The sequence below is a fragment of the Octodon degus genome, unplaced genomic scaffold (genome assembly GCF_000260255.1).
Source record: "Octodon degus isolate 3935 unplaced genomic scaffold, OctDeg1.0 scaffold00090, whole genome shotgun sequence".
In the NCBI taxonomy this organism is placed as follows: Eukaryota; Metazoa; Chordata; class Mammalia; order Rodentia; family Octodontidae; genus Octodon; species Octodon degus.
Window position 1 is genome coordinate 6,858,982 of NW_004524666.1, and position 23,032 is coordinate 6,882,013.

The following is a 23,032-nucleotide window of genomic DNA, read 5'->3' on the forward strand; positions in this document are numbered from 1 at the left end:
AAAAAAAAAAAAAAAAAAAGACAGGGCCAAAGTCAGCGTACGGGCTGAGAGCTTGTGAATGCTGGGAACAGGGGCTCAAAGCTGGAGCTGGTAAGGAACCTGTGACAAGAATGCAGAGATAATGACTGAGAACAGCCTTGGAGCATCTGCATATGGCCCAGGGAGACAGGTTGGGAACCACCCATAAAAGATGATGGCAATTCTATTATATCCAGACCCTGATGATGGCATTTCTGTTGTTTCTGGTGAAAAAAAAATTAAGTTGGCTGAGTGCTGAGCCCTTAGTACAATAACAGTTATAACATTATGTCTTTGACCAGTATTGCTGCTAGTTCAGAAATTACAACCCTTGACCTCAAAATTAGAAACTAATTTAAGGGTCTCATTTGTTCCATTTTGTGACTCGTAGATATCCATAGCTACCTTTATCAGGGTGTGCCTATCGAGCTGTTTCTTCCAGAAGTGATGAGAAATGTGCAATGATTCACCCTTTCATATTTTTCCAGGGTCTGTCTCTCCTTTGCCAAGACCTGTATATGCATGTTGTAATAGGTCACCATGAGGGGTGAGTTTTGTGGCTAGGACACAGCAAGCTAGCTTGCCCAAGATGCTGACCTAAGCCTCTTGTGCTGAGCTAATTAGCTGCTGGCCTGCTCAGGATTGCATTACTGTATTTCTGTTTCCAAGTAATGGAGGGTATTGTGCCTTGAACAGAGGATTCCAAGTGTCCCTTGGCTCTCTGGATACCCCCTGCTCCCAACTTAAAGCCATTACAGGCCTGGCCTGTTTCTCAACAGGGCAAGTCCAGGGACTCCATTTCACTAATTTGTCCCAGGGAATCCAGTGGGCTGATGAACTGTCTTTTTTTTTTTTAATTTTTATTTTAGGGAAGGGTCTATAGAGTGTTCAGGGTCTTACTACTACATTGGACTCGTAGTGATCTGCCTGTTTATACCCTCCCAAGAACTGGGATTACAGGTGTGTGCCACCACGCCCAGTCTGAACTGACTCATGTTAACCAAAGTCACACTCACAATCTGCCTTTATATATCAGAGTACCAGGAATGAGTGAGATGAGATATCACAGGTACCCTTTGTAGTCTGTATGCATCACCCACAGTATTAATAAAAAGTAATTAATAATAATGATTTTAGAAATTCACAAAGAAAATGGTAAAGGATTTGTATAGTTCATTAGCCGTGTCTGTTTTGGACTTGAGGGCCCTACATATCATAATCAGTGATCATCAGGCTGTTTTAAAAGTCAGAGCTAAAAAATTGGTTTAAGGTTTAGTTTTGTTGATTTTGAAGTTCCATTTCTCCCAGGCTCCAGTGTGGGATACCTGCTGTCAGGAGCTGTGTTGCCTCTTTTCCTAGGCTCTTTGCAAACCTGTCACCCTGTTGTTATATGTGCCATTAAGAAATGCAAAAATCAAAGAATTAGGAAAGCCTCCCTTAATTACCAATATACATTTTAAATTTAATGCAAAGTCACTGCACACCTACTTCCATTTACCACTAGCTGAAGGCATAAAATCATAAGAGTATAGTTGTATGACTTTGTAGAAACTACGTAACTGCATCACGTCTCAGTTTTCTCATATATAAAATGAAGATAATAGTATCTACCTCATAAATTGTTTCGGGGGGTGTGTATATAGCAGTGCACATTAAACATATTAATACATATGAAGTACTTAGAATGGTGCCTGCTGCATACATTAAGAGCTGTAGAAATGTTAGCTGTTAATAATCCTTGATAATATCCAGAGCAGTCTCTTAATCTGCTTAGTAGTGTGATCCCATTTGAGGCCAGGCTATTTCCTGGGGAGACATCCCTCTTCTATAATGTCTGTATCCTTCTTGAACCTTGCAGACAGGGCCCTGGAAACCCCTTGTAGCCCTTGCCTGTTTCATATTTTCTCTAATTTTTAGGTCCATCATGAGGGCTGCATGTAAAGATACGAGAACAGCCCCTTCTGCCTAGGGATTTTGAGACAGAAATAAAAGGACTAACTGAAATGTCTCGATTAGACCAATTATTTAGGCATTCTATGAGTGCCAGCCTGTAGCAAAGTGGAATCATTTGTGTTTTCCCACCTTTTGTTTCCTCTCACAGGTCTCTGGATAATAGATGCAAATGAATAGTGAAAGAGCCAAAAGGCAGGCTGCAGGCTGAGGACAGAAGTGGGGGATGGGGATCAATCAAGGAGCTAGGATAATCCAGTGTAGATTAAGGGTCCCCGAATCCAGCAGCCTGTGTGATGGTGGTGTGGCTCTAGCAGAGAATAAAAAAGAAAGGAGCTATATGCCCCAGCTGCTGGGACTTAAAAATATGGAAACTTTAAAATAATAATTCCTATAAATAAAGGCACTCAAGTGACCTAACAAAGAAGAGTGTAGGAAAAACGCTGAAAGGTCTCCTGTCTAATAAGATATATTATTTATATATAAAATGTATTATATATATAAAGATTTATATATATAATATTGATATATTTAAATGTATTTGGTACAGGATGTCACTATACAGCTCGGACTCGTAGTAATCCTCCTGCTTTCAACCTCCCCAGCGCTGGTATAACAGGTGTGCACCACCATGCCTGGATTTGGTTGAGGGCTCAGCGTATCCCGGGGGTAAGGCAGGCATGGCATATAGGACTGGGATCGAATCCTGGTCCCTGCACTTGCCACATCAGACACTTTAGTCCACTGTGCTACCTCACCAGCCTGGAAAAAATATATTTTAAAATAAAAAGTAAGGATAGAAAGTTTTAGAACTTAGAAATTGCTCTGATTATCCCAGATACCCTTGTAATGTGCTGGGACTAGCATGATGTATTTTGGTCCAGGTGGCAGCTGTATTTCAGGCTGATGTGGAAGCTGCAGCCGTAACTGTTGTGCAATCCATTAGGGCTCCCGAGTAAGGGTGGTTATTAATCAGGCACAAGATCAGCCCCACATGCATGCAGATCTGAGTAGCTCTGACCTGACATCTTTAAAAAGATGCTCATGGAAGCCATAAACATGATTCAGTTCCCGTTATCTTCATGTTGCATATTTGTTACCGTTATTCTTTAAAGACTCCAAATTGGATATTAAAAATTTATGATATATATAAAGGTTTGCCTGGAGTCAAAAAAAAAAGTAGCTGCAGCAAATAAGTCTTTCTCATCCATCAGAGGTATGTGAGCTGTCAGAGGCACCTGGAGAGATTTGGAGGGAGCCTGCTTGCTTGCTTGTTGAAGACAGGGAGCTATTAGAGCTTTGCTGGGGAAACAGCTTTTCCTTCAGTCTACCTGCTAAATGGGAATTTAAATACATTTTGTTAAAAGAATACATAAGATTGCAGCATTGCAGGAATCCTCACAGACCATCTACTATATGCAGAAGAAGAGAGGGCAAGGGCCTTGCTACAGATCAGTGGTAATATAAATTGAGCAGGTGCCTGGTTCCCAGGATGGATGTTTCCAGGGTCCTGGAGATTCCCCAGCTCTGGGAGCCTGCGGCCAGATAGGAGTCCATTCAGCGAGGCTTCTGTGTGGGAGCTGTGTATACACACAGTGGTGTCCACACCACTCGCTACAGTTTCTGCAATGACTTGATACCTCACAGAATTAACTCAAATTGGAGGGATATCCATTTGTAGAGGTAGGCCATTCAGAGTAGAGAGAAAACACTCCTGGGCGTGGGCTGAAGGCACAGGAAGGGTGAATGAATCCATTCAACCACATATTTGCAAGACTGGTCATTATATAGTCACAGCTGGAATTTCCATTCTGGTAAGACACGAGTCATAATTAGGATGAGCTACACCATCAGCACCAGACTCACCTGGGACACTAGGAAAAAGGAGAATCGGAAACGGGAAACATAGTACAGGGTTGGTTCATCAAATCTAGAAATAGATTTATGGTAATGAGAATTTGTTAGGAAAGACCAGAGAATCAGTGAAGAGAGGAGGTGAAGGAGAGAAACATGTGGGGCAGAATGATTATTGGCCAGCATCCAAACTGAATGCAAGATCCACAGTGAGGCAAGATCACAGTTTATAGGTAGGCGGGAGAGTAAGTGTTTGGCAAAAAAAAAAAAAAAAAAAGTATGTGCAGTAGTTAGTGAAGGTTTGGTCTGAGACAGGTATGAACAGAGCACTCTGTCAGAGTCCTGCTGGGACTCAGGGGTGGAGAGAACCATTGTAGTTCAGGGCACTGGAGTGCAAAGTAGAAGGTCCATTGTTGGGGTTAAAGGCTAGGAATCCATTCATACATTTGCTCATTGATTGATTCACTACTCACTCACTGAACCCTTTCAATATGCCAGACACTACACCAGGCTCTTGATGTTTCCACTGAATAAGACACAATCTGTATGTGGAACAACCTCACTGATCCATAGGAGGCAAATACTGATAGTTCATACAGTGCAATCCATGAAGTAGAAATATGTACAAGGCACAGGGTGCCGAGCTCAGGTTGAGACTAAGGGAGCATTCACCAAGGGCTTCCTAAAGGAGCTACTGTCTCAGTTGAGGCTTCATAGGTATTTGAGAATTTGTCAGAAGCGGCTAGGAGAAATAGTGTCTCCTTTGCCACAGAAAATGGAGATAAAGTACAGGAATCCCAGCTGAAGGGAGCTGGAGATTCAGTCATGAGGAACTGGGCTGCTAGGATGAGAACAAGGGGGCTGTAACTCAAGGGAAAGGAGGAAGTGAAGCCAAGGTGCTGGCTGACCTGCAATTTCTGCAGGTGTTTGCAGCACACTGAAAGGCCATGTGTGATAACAGCTGTTTATTCTGCTCTGAGCTTTCTCAAGAGAATTTGAGAAGCACTAGCGATGGGATATCAGAAAAGGAAATGCCAAGGATTTTTCAAAGTGATGCCCCATTCTTTTACCTTGAATTTTGAAAAGAAATTCTATTCTGGTTCTGTTCACTAGTGACTGTGTTAGTTACTCTACTGTTGCTGGGACAAAGTACCCAATGACTGCAGCTTAAAGGAGGAGAGGTTTATTTTGGCTCAGTCTACTAGCAGTTGGCTCCAATACAGAAACAGGATGGCAGAGGGGAACGGTGGAGAAGAAGGAGCTCAACTCATGACAGCCAACACGTGGGAAGAGAGGAGGAGCTGTGGCAAGAGTACACCTGTCTAGACTGCTCCCTTGTGACCCATCCCCACCCAGGCTTCACCTTCAGACAGCGCATTCAGCTGCTGAGTTCATCAATGGATGAACCCCTGGTGGGTAGAGAGCCCCAGGTCCAATCACCTGCCCAAAGCCACATGTCTAAATACCTGAGACTGTGGGGGGCATTTTGTGGTTCAAGCCATAACACTGTTGTAAGATATAAAATCAATATTCCCTTGTTCCTCCATAACTCTCCACTTCTAAACATATTTTCACAAGAAAAAGAGAGATGCACAATTTTTGATGTTCCCATCTCTGGTAATGACATTACATGTGTGGGCTGACATGAGCTACATCTACTATAGCATTGGAAGAGTTTGGAACCTCTTCAGCACCGCCCCCATCCCTAGCTCTGATTCCAGGAAAAATCTTTTCTTATTTTCAAAAGAAAGCCTCAAGTCACAATGACATGGATATAAACTCCCATTCATCATAGAGAAGTGTAACTCCAAGGACTCATTCTCTTTCCACTTATGTGGCACTGATGTTAACCTTTCAGTTTAGGCGGAAACATGGTACTTCTCTGGAGGAGGCAAATGGATCTATTTCTAGAATGAATCATCTATTCTAAAAGGTTCTCTAGAGTACAAAGAGTGCTGATCTTGCTGGAATATGTTATGTACCTGCACCAAGACTTTGGCTCAAAGGAAGAAATGAATTCTTTGAAGGTGAACTACAGTTGGTTGTACGTAAGAATAAAAATAAAAGAAGTGTTGATTCACAGACAAAGAGGTGAACACAAGGCAGAAAGCTTTGAAGTAGAAAGACAATTAGCCTAAGTTACTCACAAGCTAAAATTTATTTAAATGCTAGGCATGTGAAAATGGATACATGACTGTCAGCAAAATGGGCAAATCCCTTGAGATTTTATTGATAGACTTTGGTTTCTATTATGCAAAAAGTGAACTTTTCCTAGAACAATGTAGGTCAAAAATGCACCTTTGACCTGACAATCACATACATCATTTACACACTTGTGTAGTAACATGCAAAAAAAAGAAGTTCTCACATTTGCATTTCCTATTAGTGGCATCAATATCTAGCACATTAGTCAGAATAAAGCTGTTGGTAATAAGACACATGGAGCGTGTTAGTTCATCATGAAATGTCTTGACATTCTTTCTTTCAGTACTTGTCACTCCAGAGCAAAGTCAGACATCAGCCTAGTTCTCTGGGCTCCAGTGAGTGCCAAGAGCTGCCAGTGGGGTGGTCCACTCCAGGCAGGCAATTTAAGAATGCCATTGTCTGCAGAGAATTAAAGAACAATAATAAAACCAGCTAGAGGTTGGTCTGCCTCATCTTATTACCAGGAGGTGGTGATTCTGTGGTTTCAGTGTTTGCATCCTTCTCCCTGGAGAAGGGAGCAGTTGGCTCCCCCTGCTCACTTCTCTTGTTAAGTCATTGTCTGGCACCCCAAGTGACACCAATGTAGAATAAGGCACTGGCTTTAGCATCTAAGTGGTTGTAAAAATGTTCTACAGTGATCCCCACAGTAAGGAGATTTGTATGGATCCTAACATTGCCACCAAGTTGGTGTGGAATGACAATGAAATTGATTCTTTGAGAGCTACTGTGGGCACCAAGCAGTGGTTGAAGAGAGGAGTGGCAACCTGACCCAACCATGCTCTACACAAGCTGTGGTCTTGGGGCTGAGGAGATAGCTCAATGGTCTAAACACATGCCTGGCAAGCACAAGGACCCATTTCAGTCCCTGGTACTGCATGCAGTGCCAGCCACCGAAACTGAGAATGGTGGTGCATGCCTGTAATCCCAGCACTGGGGAGGCTGAGACAGAAGGATCACCATGAGTCTGAGCTGCATAGCAAGATCTTGTACCAAATATACATAAAAATGTTTTTAAAATAAAAAAAATACAAGCTATAGTCTTGTAAAGGAGACAGAAATCACATCCGTAGTCACAGGGCTACAGCTGTATCAAGTCAGGGACAGAGTGGAGATCTTAGCCTTGGCTAGAGGGTTCAAGAGGCCTTTTTGAGCAAGTGGTACTAGAGTTTTTCAAGGATATCTGTCATACTGAAAACTCAAAAGCAAACAGACAAATGAGAAATTTTGCTGACAAGCTGCTTGGCAGTTCAGTCCCTTGAATCTCAGAGGCCACACTTTGTACCTTCTTAAATTGTATTGTGGTTCACTCTAGGGGGCATGGGACGAAGGTAGAAAACCTTCTTCCAACTATCCCAAGGGGATACCTGTAAGGTACTTGCCTTAGATCTGTGGTTCTCAGACCTATTGGTACATTATAATCACCTGAGAGCTTTAACAGTTGTATAGAAAAAAGAAAAATCCACCTATGTTGAGGTCCATCCTAGACTAATAAAATCAGAATGCTGGAAAGGTGCTGGTGGTGGAAGAAGGTATCAGAAACCAATATATTTAACAAAGAACCTGCCAGATGCCCGTGATGTAGCTCAGCAGCATAAGCACCCACCTGGCAAGTGTAAAGTCCTGAGTTTGATCCCCAGTACAAAAAAAAAAGAACATACTAGGTATCTTTATTGTGCAACTAGGGTAGAGAATTATTGCCTTATGTGAATACACTAAATTGTACTTTGTCCTATAATAATGATTTAACATTTCACATTAGAAAACTTCAGTTCAAAGCATTGCTTTGGTGAGAGGTGTCAGGGTTCATGTGTTCACACAGGCACATACACGTGAGGATGATAGTTCTGCTCCTTGCTCTTCCTGAGTTTTCCAATTCTAATGGGAACACAGAAAATGTCTGGAGTCAAGTTGGAGTTCAGAGGGCCCAGGGTCATAGAAGCAGAGACCATCATAGTGGCTCAAGGAAGAAGGAAGCCCCTAGCTTTTCCTCTCCACTTCCCAGTCTTTCCAGTCCTCCTTTCTCTTCTACTGTTGCTTCATGTAGCCTCATAAATTATGAGGCTTCATATGAAATTTATACTTCCTTTGGAAAAGCGCATTCAAATCTTAGACAGTGGGATTTTTTTCTTTTGGTCTTTTAACACATAAAAAACATTGATTATGAACACCTTACATGTAAGTGGAATGAATGTATTTTTGTCACTAATGTTGAAAATATCCTAGGCATCTGGTGTGTATGCATGTGTATACATAGTATATGCATAATAAACATATTCTACCTTATGAATATTTATACACAAGATACATATATATTGAATATAGACATGCATATGTAAATAGTAGCCCTTGTAAACTATATGCAAATTGGGTTTCTAAGCATATGTATCTTGGTGCATGAGGAGTATAATAAACCTAAGAAGTTTAGCATATTTTGAGGTGGCATTTTCCACAGAGTTGTTTATGGTAGGGTCTGGTTATTCTCCATTTATGGGCTGTTTCTATCACTTAAATGTTTGTTAAGTACCAACTAAAGTAAGTCACTGGACATGGCAGAGTTGGAAAGATGAAATTACCTGGGCATGGTGCTGCATGCCTGTAATCCAAGCACTTGGGAGGCTGAAGCAAGAGGATAGCTGTGAGTTTGAGGCCAGCCTATACTACAGTGAATTCAAGCCTGGCCTGAATTACATCATGAGACCCTGTTTAAAAAAACAAAACAAAAAATAAAATGGAAGGAAATGAAATAGACATAGTCCCTTTCTTTAAGGGTCTTATACCTTGCACAGAGTCTTAAAATCTTGTTATGAAGAATCTAATATCATTTCCATTGTCACTTTATGGCTTTCTTACAAGTGCCTTTTGTTTATATTCTCCAAGTGTACCTGGACTAGCTTAGGCTCAAGATATGTTTCCCAGTGAGCTATGGTAACTTATATCCTGACAGAGCAGCAGGGCATTCCTGATGCACTCAGAAGGACCACTGCTGGTTTCTGGAGCCTTCCTAGCCACTGGTTCTGAGCAGCTCTCTTTTTTTCTTTGTCACTATAGTCAGTCCTATGACTTTTTTTTAGTGTACTCTGATTTGGTAGAGGGGAAGGTACAATAAAAAGGTACTAAGTCCCAGATATGTTCACAAATTTCACAAATAAAACCAAAACAACAGTCTCTTCTCCCCACAAACTTCTTGTAACCCAGCAATTACTGATCATGACATTCCACTTCCAAATTCCATCTAGTTCTCTCCCTGTGATGTGGAACGGACATATTTATTAAAAGCAAGGAGAACATTTTCAGATGGTCAAAGTATAGACCCCTTACTAAGATGACAAGACCCAGGTTAGCCCAGGAGCTTTGAGTGACTGGTCAGGGCAAATTTCACCCCATTAAAGGAGAAACATTGCATATGCATTGTCGTTGCTCTGCCACCGATGTATGCTCATTATTTTCTCCCCCCTCAATATATAATCACAACAGGTAGTTCTCAGCTGTTCTCTTAGTGCCAGACATGCATTTTATCTAAAGAGACAGCAGACAGAACTACCTGCTGCTTCCTGTGCGGCTCTCCCTGTGTTTCTCTTCTTTTTCCTACTTCATTGGGGCTTTTAAAAATCAGCTGGAAGGGAGCCAGGAGCTCATCATTTTAATGCAGTGCAAAATGGAATATGCATAATTATATGCAAGCCATATGTGAGGGAGACAGCTCAGCTGTGACTTTCAGGAGGCCAGGAAAGAGAGAGCAGTTAGGGCTAAGCAGAGCTGAGAGCAGGCAGAGTGTGAGCGTCACCTAAAGGAGTGGCCTAGTGAGTATGCTGCAGACACGCCCCTTTCACCTGCCTCTCCCTTTCACCAACTCCACACCTGAAACTGGTGGAGAATAGAAAGAGAAGACTGTGTGCAAGCGGTATTGCTAATGGGTTCTGTTAATGTCTCCATTTAAACTTCAGCTTTCTTAATTAACAGTGTAGATCAAAAATAACCAGTAACTTTTAATGCAGCTTCTTAATTAAATCTATTTTTTTTTTACTGCATTTGACTGAAGAATCATTGTTCTTGACTAGATCATCGCTCCTTGTAGTTCTCTATTTAAAAATCAAGGGGAATTAGTTTATCTCTAATAGTATTACAATGCAAAACTATAAATATGCAAATTGCTTTTCTTATGGCCTTGCTATTAGAATTTTTAAAAGTGCATTATCTAGAGATTGCTTAAGCATGCCAAAAGTTTAAACACGTATGTATGTCATATAATCCTAAATGTGCAATGTACAATGTGCACTGAAAGACTAACGTGGTGGTAATTTTCAACAAAATTACTTGATTTTGTTTGATTCATGTTGCTTTAAAATATTACACCACAATGAATTTGCATGTTCAAACTAAACAATGTAAAGAAAAATAAATCCCAAATTTTGATACCTAAAAGGCGTACTGCGTATTTAAACAAACTTCTTAATAATGTTGTTATTTCTGGATTCCCGTTTGTTTAATGATCTGAGCTGTTATGCTTTTAGCTTTTTTTTTTCTTCCATTATTTGTAAGTCCCTAAATAGGCCATTATATTTCCCTTCAGGCTAGAGATGAAGATGGACATGCTGAAACTTTTCCCCAGCAGCACTATGCTAAGGAAACTCCAAGGCTTGCCTTCAAGAATAACTGCGAACTACTTGTAAGAATAACATACTTACAACAAGTCTAGAATGTTACATTAGCACAGTGAAACAATTCTGGAAAGGGTTTGTTCATTATTACATAATTTATGGAATATTATAGTTTTTCTGTGTAGAGTTCTAAATGCTAATGCTGATATCACTAAATATTAATTTTAAGATCTCAAGTTGTTTGCAAATCTTTTATATCTGATTGTAGAGCTTGAATGGCCCTGTCTTTACTTAGCTTGTTTTGTATAGTAGTTTATAAGCAGCCACTTGGAGGATGCCAGTAAAGTTAAAGATATAAGACAGCTGATATATGTAGCTTAGAAAAAAACCCAAAAACACCCTGCCCCTCCTTGTATGGTCCTGATTACACACTACTGTAGGAGACAACCACTGTGATATTTTATTCTGCTAGGAAAGATAGTGCAGTTGACACGCAGTACTCCCTTTAGAATTCAAGTATTCCCCCATCCTCTTGCCAAACTCAGTGGAAGGAGTCAAAGCGGTGACAGGTTGAGGGGATGTTTACAAGTCATGAGAGAGAGGACATCAGCTGTGACAGAAACTCGGTTCCAATGCAGGGTTAATTTGCTGTTCATTTTAGCATTTACAGTGAGACAAGATGAAAAGCAAGCAGGAATGCCTATTATATTTCTATTAAATGAATCTGTTGGGACCTAATATTCTTGATTAGCTTTTGAAAATGAGTGCTCCACAATGCATTTTCTGTTTACCTAAAGTAAACAGAGAATGAATTGTCATTTATTTAGAGATTCAAACAGTGCTTTTGAAAAATGAAGCTTTATGAGGGATCTAGCTCTGTTGTCCCTAAATGTTCTTTTCTTCTCAGTTGCATTAAAGCAAAGACATTTGCTCCCACTAAATGAAAACAAGGAAAGAGAAAGAGGATGCTCAGTTGTTACTTTTTTTTTGTGGAACCTGGGATTGAACTCAGGCCCTTGCGCTTGCTAGGGAAGCGCTTATTCCACTGAACCATCTCCCCGGCCCAGTTGTTACATTTTGAGGTAATTTAATTTCTGTTTAGGTTTTTGGCCAAATATAGTAGAGCTCTGCCAGGTCTCTGTATTAGGAAATCCCACATGTAACAGTCTTTGGATGTAGCTCTAATAACCAATTGTTCATTAAAAACAAAGTGTCCAAAGAACAGGAGACGAGGGAAAGAAGGCCTTCTGCACTTGGGCCACAGTAGCTTCATGTTGATAGCAAGAATCTCCTCTTTCTAGTTCTGGTTTGCCCAGTTATGACGGCACCACTCCTTCAGTGGTGCAGGTTCTTAACCAGCCAGTCTGCAGGCAGATTCACTGCTTATAAATGCAATCTTTTAAATGAAAATTTAATACCTTTATATTTTATTTTAGGGCTCCTAAACTTCCTGACCTACTAGTATTCCCTATTCTGGGGAAATTATTTTTTATTTCAATTTTAATGTTTCTCTCTATAGCTCTGGTTAGACCAGAGGGGCCATTTGTAACTATGTTTTGGTGTTAGACTGCTTTTAAGAGTAGCTTGCTTCTTTTTAGAGAAATTGCTATGAGTAATGTGCCATATTTATTTTTTTTAATTTTTTTTTTCTATTTATTGGAAAAGTGAATGTGCTTGAGTCCTAGTTGAGGTCAGTTTATATTGGAGGAAGTAAAAATATACGTGAACATCTTTATCTCTATCTTTAGAGAAAATAGACATTTCATCTTTGCTGTGCTTAAGCATATTATTGTGTTGGCAGTAGTTTTAAGAGATTTGGTATAATCTTTATCCTCCTAGTCACTGTTAGAAATGCTTTCATTTTTTTGGCATAGTTTTCTGTAATAAAAGAAAAGGAAGAATAAAGGGAAAATACAAGTAAGTTTATTTCTCCAAGGGGGAGTTTAATTTCTTTTCAGCGGCAAGAAAAGTGATGGTGATTGGTTGTTAAGAAGGCCTGAGAAGTTATGCTTCTATATGAACAAGACTTGTTCATTCTTGAGAGCAGTAGGAGGTCCTTGGAGTTTTCTTAATGCAAGTTTTTGTTGTTGTTGTTTAATCTGTCAGAGAAGAATGTAAGCTCCACTCCAAAGTGCTTTTTAGCTTGGAGTTGGTTCTGTCATCTTCTTGCATGATTCACTGCAGGCAGAGCAGCAGCCAGTGGAGACAGTGTGGGAAAAAGCACAGAGGGCACAGGCTCCCAGGTGATCTAGGGCACAGGGCTGTAAGGTAGTCCTGTGGGCCATGGCCACTGGCAGGGCCCTGGCCAGGGAGACAGGACAGTGCCTTGACTTTATTTATTATTGACTAACACCTCTCTCTCTCTCTCTCTCTCTCTCTCTCTCTCTCTCTCTCTCACACACACACACACACACACACATACACACTCTTCTTGGAAGAGGGAGAAATATTAAGTAACCTAAACAAAAGCAGAGTAAAATCAATGCTGGAATATACAGCAACATGTAATCAGAAGGCACTGACAAAGAAAGCATTGGCTGGGAAGAAGATGTGCTGTGCAACTGTAGATTTTCTGTAGGGTATTGATTTTTCCATTTAAATTCTAAACTGTGATATGGTCTCTCACACTTAATGTACAACACAGATGTCTAGATATTTAGCTGGATAGCCAAGATTCTGTATTTAGTGACTGTAAATTTTAAATTTTAAAATGTGAGGCTATCTGGACGAGTGACATTAGATAAAACAAGTACTATGTGGTGTATCCCAATTCAGCACAGGCCACTTATCTCTTACAGATAAGTGAGTTTATATTCATGCATGCACTCATGCACACACAAACCAGTTATTTTCTGGCATAGTCAAGTTAATGATTAAAGAAAACAACTTTCAATAAAAGAAAATGTAAAAAATTTGTATCATGTTAATGCTACAGCAACATGGCTTAGAAGCATGAAGAAGAGGAGCAATATAGAGCCTTCTACGGGTAACCAGTCCATCCCAAATTTCCAGCTCCACTGGTGGTCCTTTCTCATTATTGCCCCTCCCTTGCAGTCTGTAAAGCTTCCCATTTCCCCTAATACTTTACTTATATCACTACTGGGATGGGGTTAGGAGGTAGAGGAGTTTCTGAAGCATATTACAAGTTCATGCCTTCTCACTGGCCAGGTCTTAGTTCTTGAAAGCTGGCTGAAAATAAGACCTTGTAGAAATATAGCAGAAGTTGGGTCTTTGGAGAGAAAAGACCGATAGCTAGAAGAAGAGAAATGCTGAGAGGTTTTGAAGAAGAAAGACAACTGAGTCTACATCCCAAAGTGTTTAAGTACTAGTTCAAAGCACATCACTGTATTCAGGAAGGTCAAAATATAACCACAGAATAGCAGAAAGTGATAGTCATTATTTGGTTGGAAAGAAACCAGGTTTAGAAGTTCTGAAACGGAAAATAAGAGAGGAAATTGGCGTGGAGCCAGCTTGTCCCCAGTTTCAGATCCCTGACTCATTGCCTAGACAAAGTCTGAATCTCTATGGCTTTTCTCAGGCAGTTTGGGGAGAGGGTTTTGCAGAGGGAGAGGGAGGGCAGAGGAGGGAGCCCACAGCTGGGAGGCTAAATAAAAATAGTATGCAAAAGGATTCTTTCTGGTCACTAGCAATGCCAGTGTAGGGAGAAGATGAAAACTATTTTAGTTTTGTGGCCTCGTGAACAGAGATGGGGAGGAAAGAGTTTAGGCTATTCTTCTGTGGGTTGGTTTTTCTGTCTCATTTTCTTGTGGAGGCAGGCAGGTGGATTATAAAAGCTGCATTTAATCCTTTGCAAGAGAAATGCCCTGTGTTAACGCAGTCTTCAGTTAATGAGACTTTACTGAGCATAGGGCATTGCACTAAACCGGTGGCGTGAGCCTATGGCACACGTGCTGCAGCAGGCTGTTTGTTATTATTGAAAGCTCTAAAAGGTTCCTCATCACTGTGAACTGGACAGTGCAGATGGAGGCACAAAATAGAGAAAGACACAGTTCCTTCCAAAAGGAGCTTACAATTCAGTAGGAAGACCAAAACATATACAGTATTGTAGTCATTGAGTATGTAGGCTGCCAGGCCAAAAAGCTGAAAGTTTTTCTTAGTTAGATTTTATGGCTGAGGTTTGTAAACACACAGGCTTAACATTTATTGAAAAATATCTGACATTGCACTGGATGCCTCGTTCACTTCTTGGCCTTTTTGAGGCTTGTATCTCTATCTCTAAAATGTGATAATAAAGGGCAACAATGTCAGAGAATATTAGAAGAATTGAAAGCATTTTTAAAAGGGCCTGGTGGCTGGGAGATAGCTCAGTGGTCTAAGTGCCTGTTTAGAAAGCACAAGTATCCGGGTTTAATCCCCGGTACTGCATACCATACTGGCCCTGGAAACCCAGGCTTGCTGTGCTAGCCACTGAAGCCTAGTGTGGTGGCGCACGCCTGTAATCCAAGTGCTGGGGAGGCTGAGATAGGAGGATCACTACAAGTCTGAGCTGCATAGCAAGACCATATATATATATATATATATATATATATATATATATATATATATGTTTAAAGGGCCTGGTACATAGTCAGCACTCAATACATGTTACCTGCTATCAAATGATTCTTCTTCTAATCAGGACTGTTATCATCACATAGTGAGCTATGTCAGTCTGAACAAAGTTCTAGGATACAAAGGAGAATGAGATTATTTCCTTCTTCACGGAATATCACTGAAGATGTAAAGGTGGATATCTTTGATCTAGGCCTTATAGGAGTTGGATTTTGACAGTTGGGGCTGATACCTAAGAGAAAGAGATTTTCCAAGCAGAGGGAAGTAGTGTAAGCAAGGAAGGGAGGTGGGAAAGTGCAAGCCAGCTGCTCTATGTGCGTCACTATCTTAGGAGGCCATGAATTGAGTAGCAAAAGGTAAGGAATGAGTAGGTACTTGTAAGTGGTTGAGTAGCTGACACCATCCTGTTGAGTCTGGATTTTAGTTGTCTTATTTCATGGAAATTCCTAATGCTTCTGTAGATTAAAAACTATTATAGAAAGTTTCTAACATAAAGTTAGAGCAGTGAGTTATGTCCTGTACCCCCGTGTACCTGTCACCTTGGAATTACTAACTCAAGGCTGATCTTGTTTCATCTATGCTTTTCTTCCACTGCCTCCCCCCCCCCTTTTTTTTTTTTGGCTAGAGCATTATAGCATATATGCTATATTAGTTTTTGGTGGTAGTGGAGGGTTTTGTTTTTGTTTTACAAAGACTAGCAGCACTCTTCCTTGGCTCAAAGACTCCAGTGCTACTGATTAAATTGGGAATTGGAGCTCTGGAACTGTGCATGCATAAAACAAGTGACTCTTGGTTATGCATTGTGCTCTTCCCTCCCTACTAAGATTGGACCAGTCAGACCAAGTTTACAAAGTCCTAACAATGACTTGAGTTCCCTTTTTCTCTTAGGCCTTTGGTTTTAAGTATGTTTATTTTAAAATAAGATCAGCCCAGCCTAGCCTAGCCTACCCATACATGTTACTTCTTTACAGCAATGAGAGAAAATTTTGAATGGCGGTCATACATTAGCCATTTCTAATACCTTCTTGCTAGATTATAGAGATATGAGAACCCTCCAAAGGTAATAGAAACTGCCAGACTTCATTTGAAACTTAGTAGCTTTTCAAAATAGGTACAAAAACCTGACCAAAGCCCTCCCCTTAATGCCATTGTTCTAACCAAATCCAGATTTATGCCCCAATTCAACTTGAATTTACAGACTATTGCTTTGTTGTTATGGCTAAGCAGCATAGAAGCTCAAAGTTAGAATTCGTAAGGCTGGGTATGGTGGCACACATCTGTAATCCCAGCACTTGGGAGGCAGAGGCAGAAGGATCCTTGAGAGTTTGAGACCTGCCTGGGATACAAAGTGAGTTTAAGGTCAGCCTGAACTGCATAGTGAGACCCTGCCTAAAAAAAAAAAAAAAAAGTTAGAATTCATAATGAAACACTTGAACTCCTATCACATCAAATAAAACATTTTGTGACATATGCATATATAGTATGCTGTGTTCTAGGTTTCTGAATAGTCCTTGAAATCACCCCAAAGGTATAGAACCAGTTGCTATCTAGAGAGAACTTGCCTGCCTCACCATTTGTTTTTTACCCGCCTTCCAGATTCCTTTAGTCGAAGGCTATTCCTATGTTCTTGTAGTTTTTTTTAACTTCTCATTTTTTTTTTTTTTGAAAAATAAAACTTTCTGGAAATAAAAGTAACAATCTTGAACTTAACAAAAGGACATTTCCAGTCAGAGTGGCACTGTTTTTCCGTCTAGCAAGGCCATCCAGACTGCAATGCAGGTGGAAGGAACAGATGCTGCTTGAGCTGCAGTACTTCCCCTGCCCATGCCTCTGTGGCTATCTGTGCTGCTACTTCACCTTTTTTTCAGCTGTGTCTGCTGCTATGCTCCGCCACCTCTCCCTCTCTCCCTTGTTCTCCCTCTCTGTATCTCTTGTCTCTTGGTTCCTATGATTACCATGGTCTAGTGATTCAAGTCCTTTTTCTTTTGTCATAGAATGACTGTTTGGACCACAGCAGACCATCTGCTTTCTCTCTCCACCTGTGCAAGCCCTTTTTAACTATCTTTTTAGCTCTTTTATATGGAGGAGAGGTCACCTGGGGAATGGCTAGAGTTCCTACCTAAATCAGCTTCTCATTTGAGATAGAAGCTTTTGGGGGAGTAGAGCCATGATTTCATCAGAGGCCCTTCGTTCCCAGCAGCTTTCTTTTTCCAGTGCATGGGGATCTTTACCTTTCTAGTTACAAGGCCCTTGCACAAAAAAGGTCTGAGGCACAATGGTTTGTTTGTCATGATTTCTCACACAGCGTTCCACAGTAGTTCTTGGAGCCAGAGACAGATATGGAAGACCATGTGTTCTCCAGGAAGGCACGGTGGTCTGCTGCATTCTCAGGGGAAGGACCAGGTATTACACATTTTCTCATATGAGGGCTCAAGAAGGAGTTCAATCTATGATTATAGGATGAAGGAATTAATAAATCAGCTCAGAGTCCTCCTTCTTGCACATTTCTAGCAACAATCCTGTGGTAGATGTTTGAAGCCAGAAAGTACATCTATGGGGAATGTTAGAAAGGCAGCTTATTCCAAACGATATGTCAATGTTTTAAGATTTCCCAGTGCCCAATAAATTGTGAGGAACAGGGCCAAAGTATATATATTTTTAATTCTACAGACTTGGGGCACTAATATAAGAGCTTAGACTGTAGAAAATATATTTTCAATGTGATATAAGCATTTGAGTTTGCTTTTAAATCTGAGAGCCATAGCTTATGTATAAGTGTTAAGTTTCTTTTTGAAGATTTTGGTACTTTTTATGATCACTAATACCAATTTAAAAAGGCTTGAAGTATTTTGACTTGCTAGGGCTGTATTCCTCATAGTGGATGGATTTATTTCCTTTGAGACTTCTGGCCATAAAGTAACATGTGGGAGTCAGGTGTCAGTCACACTTTTCCTCATTGATTTAATTGCTAGACCTGAACAGTTACCTAAAATACCAAAGAGAATTTGCTCTGATGGTTTCCAGGAAACTATAGATCATATATCAAGCAAAACCAGGAAATTGAATAGGATATCATCGATATAAGAGCACACAAGTAACCAGCGAAAACTAAATTAATCATACTTGGTTTATGGTTAGAGCAAACTAATGAAATTTTCTTGGGAGAAAAAGGGGAAAAGTATAAAAATATTTAGAGTTGAGAAGAATGACATATGTAGGTAATAAAGGAGGCAAGAAATTAGAGGAAATGTGGAGGTACTAGGAGACTAGGAAAAATGATTTTTAAGAGGGATGAAAGATGATGGAAACCTAAGATTAAGCTGCAAATGAGCAGGTACAAGAAAACAGGAGTCTTTGATATATTTTCTCTTTGTGTTTTGGCTTTGAATGTCTTTTCTGACTGTGGCTTTTTGTATACTTCCTGCTTTTCTGGTCTGAGGAGTCAGGCTTTCCTGGAGAGCTCTTTGGAACGGCTCCTCCACCCTACTGCATGGCTTCATACAACCAGGAACTGAGCCCTGCCAGCGGGCTGCATTCATTCTCTTTGATTCCCAGTGAGACTCCCCTGGCCAAGAGCTCAGTGAGACAGGAGCTTTTTTGGTCTTGTTCATCGCTAGGCCCTGGAGAATCACACTTGGCTCGCACCATTTTTCATGGATTCCAAGATATGCTTCCCTTCTAACGTCTTAGCAATTTAGAAATGGGAGTCACATATTGCAATTGATGACCTATCATTATTTAATTGGCAGTGCTTTCTCTTTGGTGATATTAAAATAATGGCATCTTAACAATCCATGGTAATATACATTCAGCAAAGTATGCAGGTGAGATGCTCAAGGATTATTTGTTGAATGAGTGCATGCAATAATCCATCTCCCTGGGCCTGGTCCAGGTAAAAATGAAATGCTTAAAAGTTGATTTTGGATTGTGTGTCTGTCATTGATGAGGTGGAGTTCAGGGGATTGGCCTCTGGCTGTTTTGGCTGATTTTCACTGATATACACCTTACCATCATTGCAACTGATGGATGGCTTTATCCATTCTTGCAAATGGGATGCTGAGCCAGTGTAGTGTTTAAAATAGTATAAACAATATGCTTGCCTTAATTATCCAGAAAGTTACTTAATGTTCAACTTTGGGCTGCATATCTATCGGTATTTCTCTTGAAAACTTGTGAAGATACATTAAAAGAGAAGCAGTGATCTCTTTCTTTGACTGTCTTAATAGAAAAAGCTGCCAATTGCATTAGGAAGGTATATAGTTTTATAAATTTGTCCTTACCCCTCAGCAGTAGCTCTTGCAGACATTGTCATCCTACAGAAGAGATAAATATATTTCCTATACTTCAGAATTTTATGTCTACATTTAGGGCATCAGATTGTATCACAGGAAAAGTTACATCAACTTAACTGGGTAGAATACTCTCACATTTATGGTGAACAGACCTCAATATAGTTTAGTTTCTTTGGATGGAAAATTCAAATCTGAATTTGATTCTGACACTGTAGCAGGTTATGCTATACACTCCTTTATGTGACTGGGGAGGGGGAAACACTTACATAAACAGTTTTAAGTGGTTAGGTCTGTGATGAGAAGGAAAGCAATATATTTAAATACTGAGCATATGCTTGGAGAAGACCTTCATGTGGAATGTCCAGATTAAGTTATATGAAATATTTAGGGGACCCCTACTGTGTGGCCATTTCAATCAGTGTGTTTTTAATTTTGCATGATCTTAAGGAACTAAACACCAGTATTTGCTTGGAGAAATACTTACATATTTCCAAGATAGCTCAAATTTTGGAAATGTGTAACATATTTTATATATGTATATATGTATTTATATATATCCTATAAATCCCTATGTTGAAATGTGGTTATATATGAAAATGAAATTAAACTAAAGCACAACTAATGCATTTATAAGTTTATTACATTTAACTCATCTCAAACATTTATGTAGTAATTTTTATATTAATTTGATGTTTTGTATGTGAATGCATAAAAATAACATCAAGTTCTAATAATTTTTTATTTTTCATTAGTTTTCATGCATTTTGATGCATTTTCATCATATGAGCCTTGTTGAAAATTGAGTTGTATCGATGAAGACAGCTAATTTGGTAATCCAAACCCAAAATACCTTTACTTGAAGGAGATAGTCTTTCTGGTCTATTTTATCTGAATAATTTCTTATATCTCTGATTTGTTCTTTTGGATGTAGTGCATGTCTATAATTCAGTACCATGTCTATAAAAGGAAAACCTTTTTAAAAGTCTGGGTATTTAGTGTCATGCACACATCTCAAAAAGTAGAAATAACATACTAGTAGGAGGCTAGGGTGTATGTGTGTCACCTAGATTTTAAAGACATTTGTCTTTCAGTTGACATATATTGTATGGTGTGCCTACTGTCACCCACTGATTTAGTGCTGTGCTTAAAAGTAATTTGTTATAGTGCAAACAAAGTATAAATGTGTATTCTGAGGAGATGACAAACTATATTTATATGAACAATGTATTCCAGTGTAAAGTGTCAGATTAGGCAGTACAGTCATTAAAGAATAGAAAGGCATTTTAAAATATGTATGTTTCCAATTAGGAAGTGAAAAGACATTTAATAAGAAACAAGGGGCTGGGAGGAGCAGAATAGACCCTCAGAGGAAAGGAGAGCGGGCTGGTCCTTGGAAGATGAGTGGTGATGGAGGCATCGCAGGGAAAAGGTGTGGAATGACGGTGAGGGAGACGAGTGTCATACGCACAGTGGACTGCAGTGGGACTGCCTGGACTCTCATCGCAGTTAATTTGGTAGATCATAGTGTTCAGATACTTAAAAACAGCAAGAGCCAAGCAGTTAAATTTTACTTTTGGTGTTTTATGTTATATGGACCTGTATTAGATACCCGAGCCAGGGAGTACTGTTATGATGGAAATGCTTTTTTAGGTGGTAGGAGGGGGGAAAATGTTTAGAAGATAAAACAGTTCAGGTGCAGTATGATAAGGACAGAGACTCACAGATGGGAAGATGAGAAAAAGACTGTAAATGAGTGTCCAGAAATATTGGCCAGCCAGTTCTTATGACCATCTTAATGTAAGTAACTGATGAAGATTTCATTTCAAGCTCATTTTCTTATAAATTTAGATTTTGGATAAGGACGTTAATTAAGTCACTAGCTGTATGAAATGGAAAAATCAAGATCAGAGTAGAAACAAAAAATTATAGAGTTTAAAAATATTTGTGATCTAGAGTGATTCAGTGACCACAGTGATTTAACTGTAGACATATAAATAGGAAAAAAAAGATTCAAAAATTTAAATTATTTAAAGAGGTATAGAAGCTTCATCAAATGTAGTTGCCACTTTCCTCTGAAAATGGCACTGAGGCCTTATAGTATAAGTGCCCTGAAACCACCAAACTGGCTTCACTTCCTGGCTCTGTGAGTTGCAGACCTTGTGGCTTTGGGAAGGTCCATTTCCTTGTCTGGAAAACAGAAATACTAACTGTACTTGCCATTGAAGATTGGTGTGAAAATCAAATAAGATCATGTAGCATGTTTGACACAAAATAGATGTTCATAGAGGGAAATACAGCACACCCCTCTTTCAGAGTCCACTTTTAAGAGAAAAAAAGAAATATTAAAAACAAAACACACAAGGTGGACGTGGTGGCACACACCTGTAATCCCAAGCACTCAGGAGTCTGAGTCAGAAGAATCACTTCTAATTTAAGGCCAGCCTGGGCTACATAGTGAGTTCAAGGCCAATTTAAACTACACAGTGAGAGACCCTGTCTCAAAAACCAAACAAACATACCTCCCCACAAAAAAACTATGAGTAGTCAGAGTTACTGTTTTTGAAAAGTAACAAGGGAATCTTATGCTACACAGCTTTTGATGATGTAGATTTAGATTGTTCATTACAATTTGCACAGTAGAACTCTAGATGGAGAATTAATATTTGTTCAATAATAATCCTCATCAAAGAAAAAAACTATTGAGTATACTGGGTTTACTAAATTAGATTTTGTACTAATAGAAAATGATTTTTGAGGAAAAAAAACTTGTGTTACACCAAAAGGATTTGCTACTTAATCCTCCAAATTAAATTTCTTATAATACTGTGTTCACAGATTATTTTAATATTAACCATTCACAATTCTACTTTTCTTTTGGAAGTGAACACCCCACCCATTTTGGGAGGGCATCTTTTTATAAGCTGATACATTTTAGAATATCAGTTGGGCATTTTATTATTGATTTGTTAATAATCAATTTTCCTTTGGTCTGTCTGGAATATATTTGGTACTTAGTTGTAGTAATAAAAATGAAGAGCAGAAATAAAAACCCAAAGTAACGTCAGTAAGGTGTTACGTGGTGAACTTGTTAAAACTTGAGAGCATCTCCCTTGAGAAAAGCCTCCTTTTGGGGCTGGCAAGATAGCTCAGCAGTCTAAAGCGCCTGCTTAGGCAAAACTTAGGCAGGTGCAGGGTACTACAGTTTGATCCCTGGCACCACATACCACGCCAGCCGCACCCTCAGGGCAGGCTAAGCCAGCCAAAAAAAGAAAGAAAGAAAAAGACTCCTCTTTAGCATAGTCAGGCTGCTGGTACACAGAGCATCAGGATCACATTCAGGATTAAAATGTCTGCAGGATAATGAGGTACCTGTAATGGCAGACAGCATGCGAACAGTAAAACAGACCTAATGTTTTTCTACTGCCTTGGCTTTTCTTCTTTCTGAGCCTAGTGTACCTATTTAATCTAATTTAGTTTTAGCTTTAGTTATGCTTTCTAAAATTACATGCATGTGACAGTTGGAGTATTTTGCCCCCTGCAATG

At 39.6% G+C, this 23,032-nt stretch overlaps 1 protein-coding gene across 3 annotated transcripts in view; it reads left to right on the top strand.

Moving 5' to 3' along the window:
* Positions 1-23,032, top strand: part of Sobp (sine oculis binding protein homolog) — a 171,555-nt gene that overhangs the window by 88,510 nt on the left and 60,013 nt on the right. For 2 of the 3 annotated variants that reach the window (XM_023722352.1, XM_023722354.1), the window contains one exon: positions 10,598-10,693. The exons of the other annotated variant lie outside the window; for it this stretch is intronic. In XM_023722352.1, the coding sequence (XP_023578120.1) occupies positions 10,598-10,693 (96 nt within the window). The remainder of the gene's footprint in view (positions 1-10,597; positions 10,694-23,032) is intronic. 3 annotated transcript variants of the gene reach the window in all.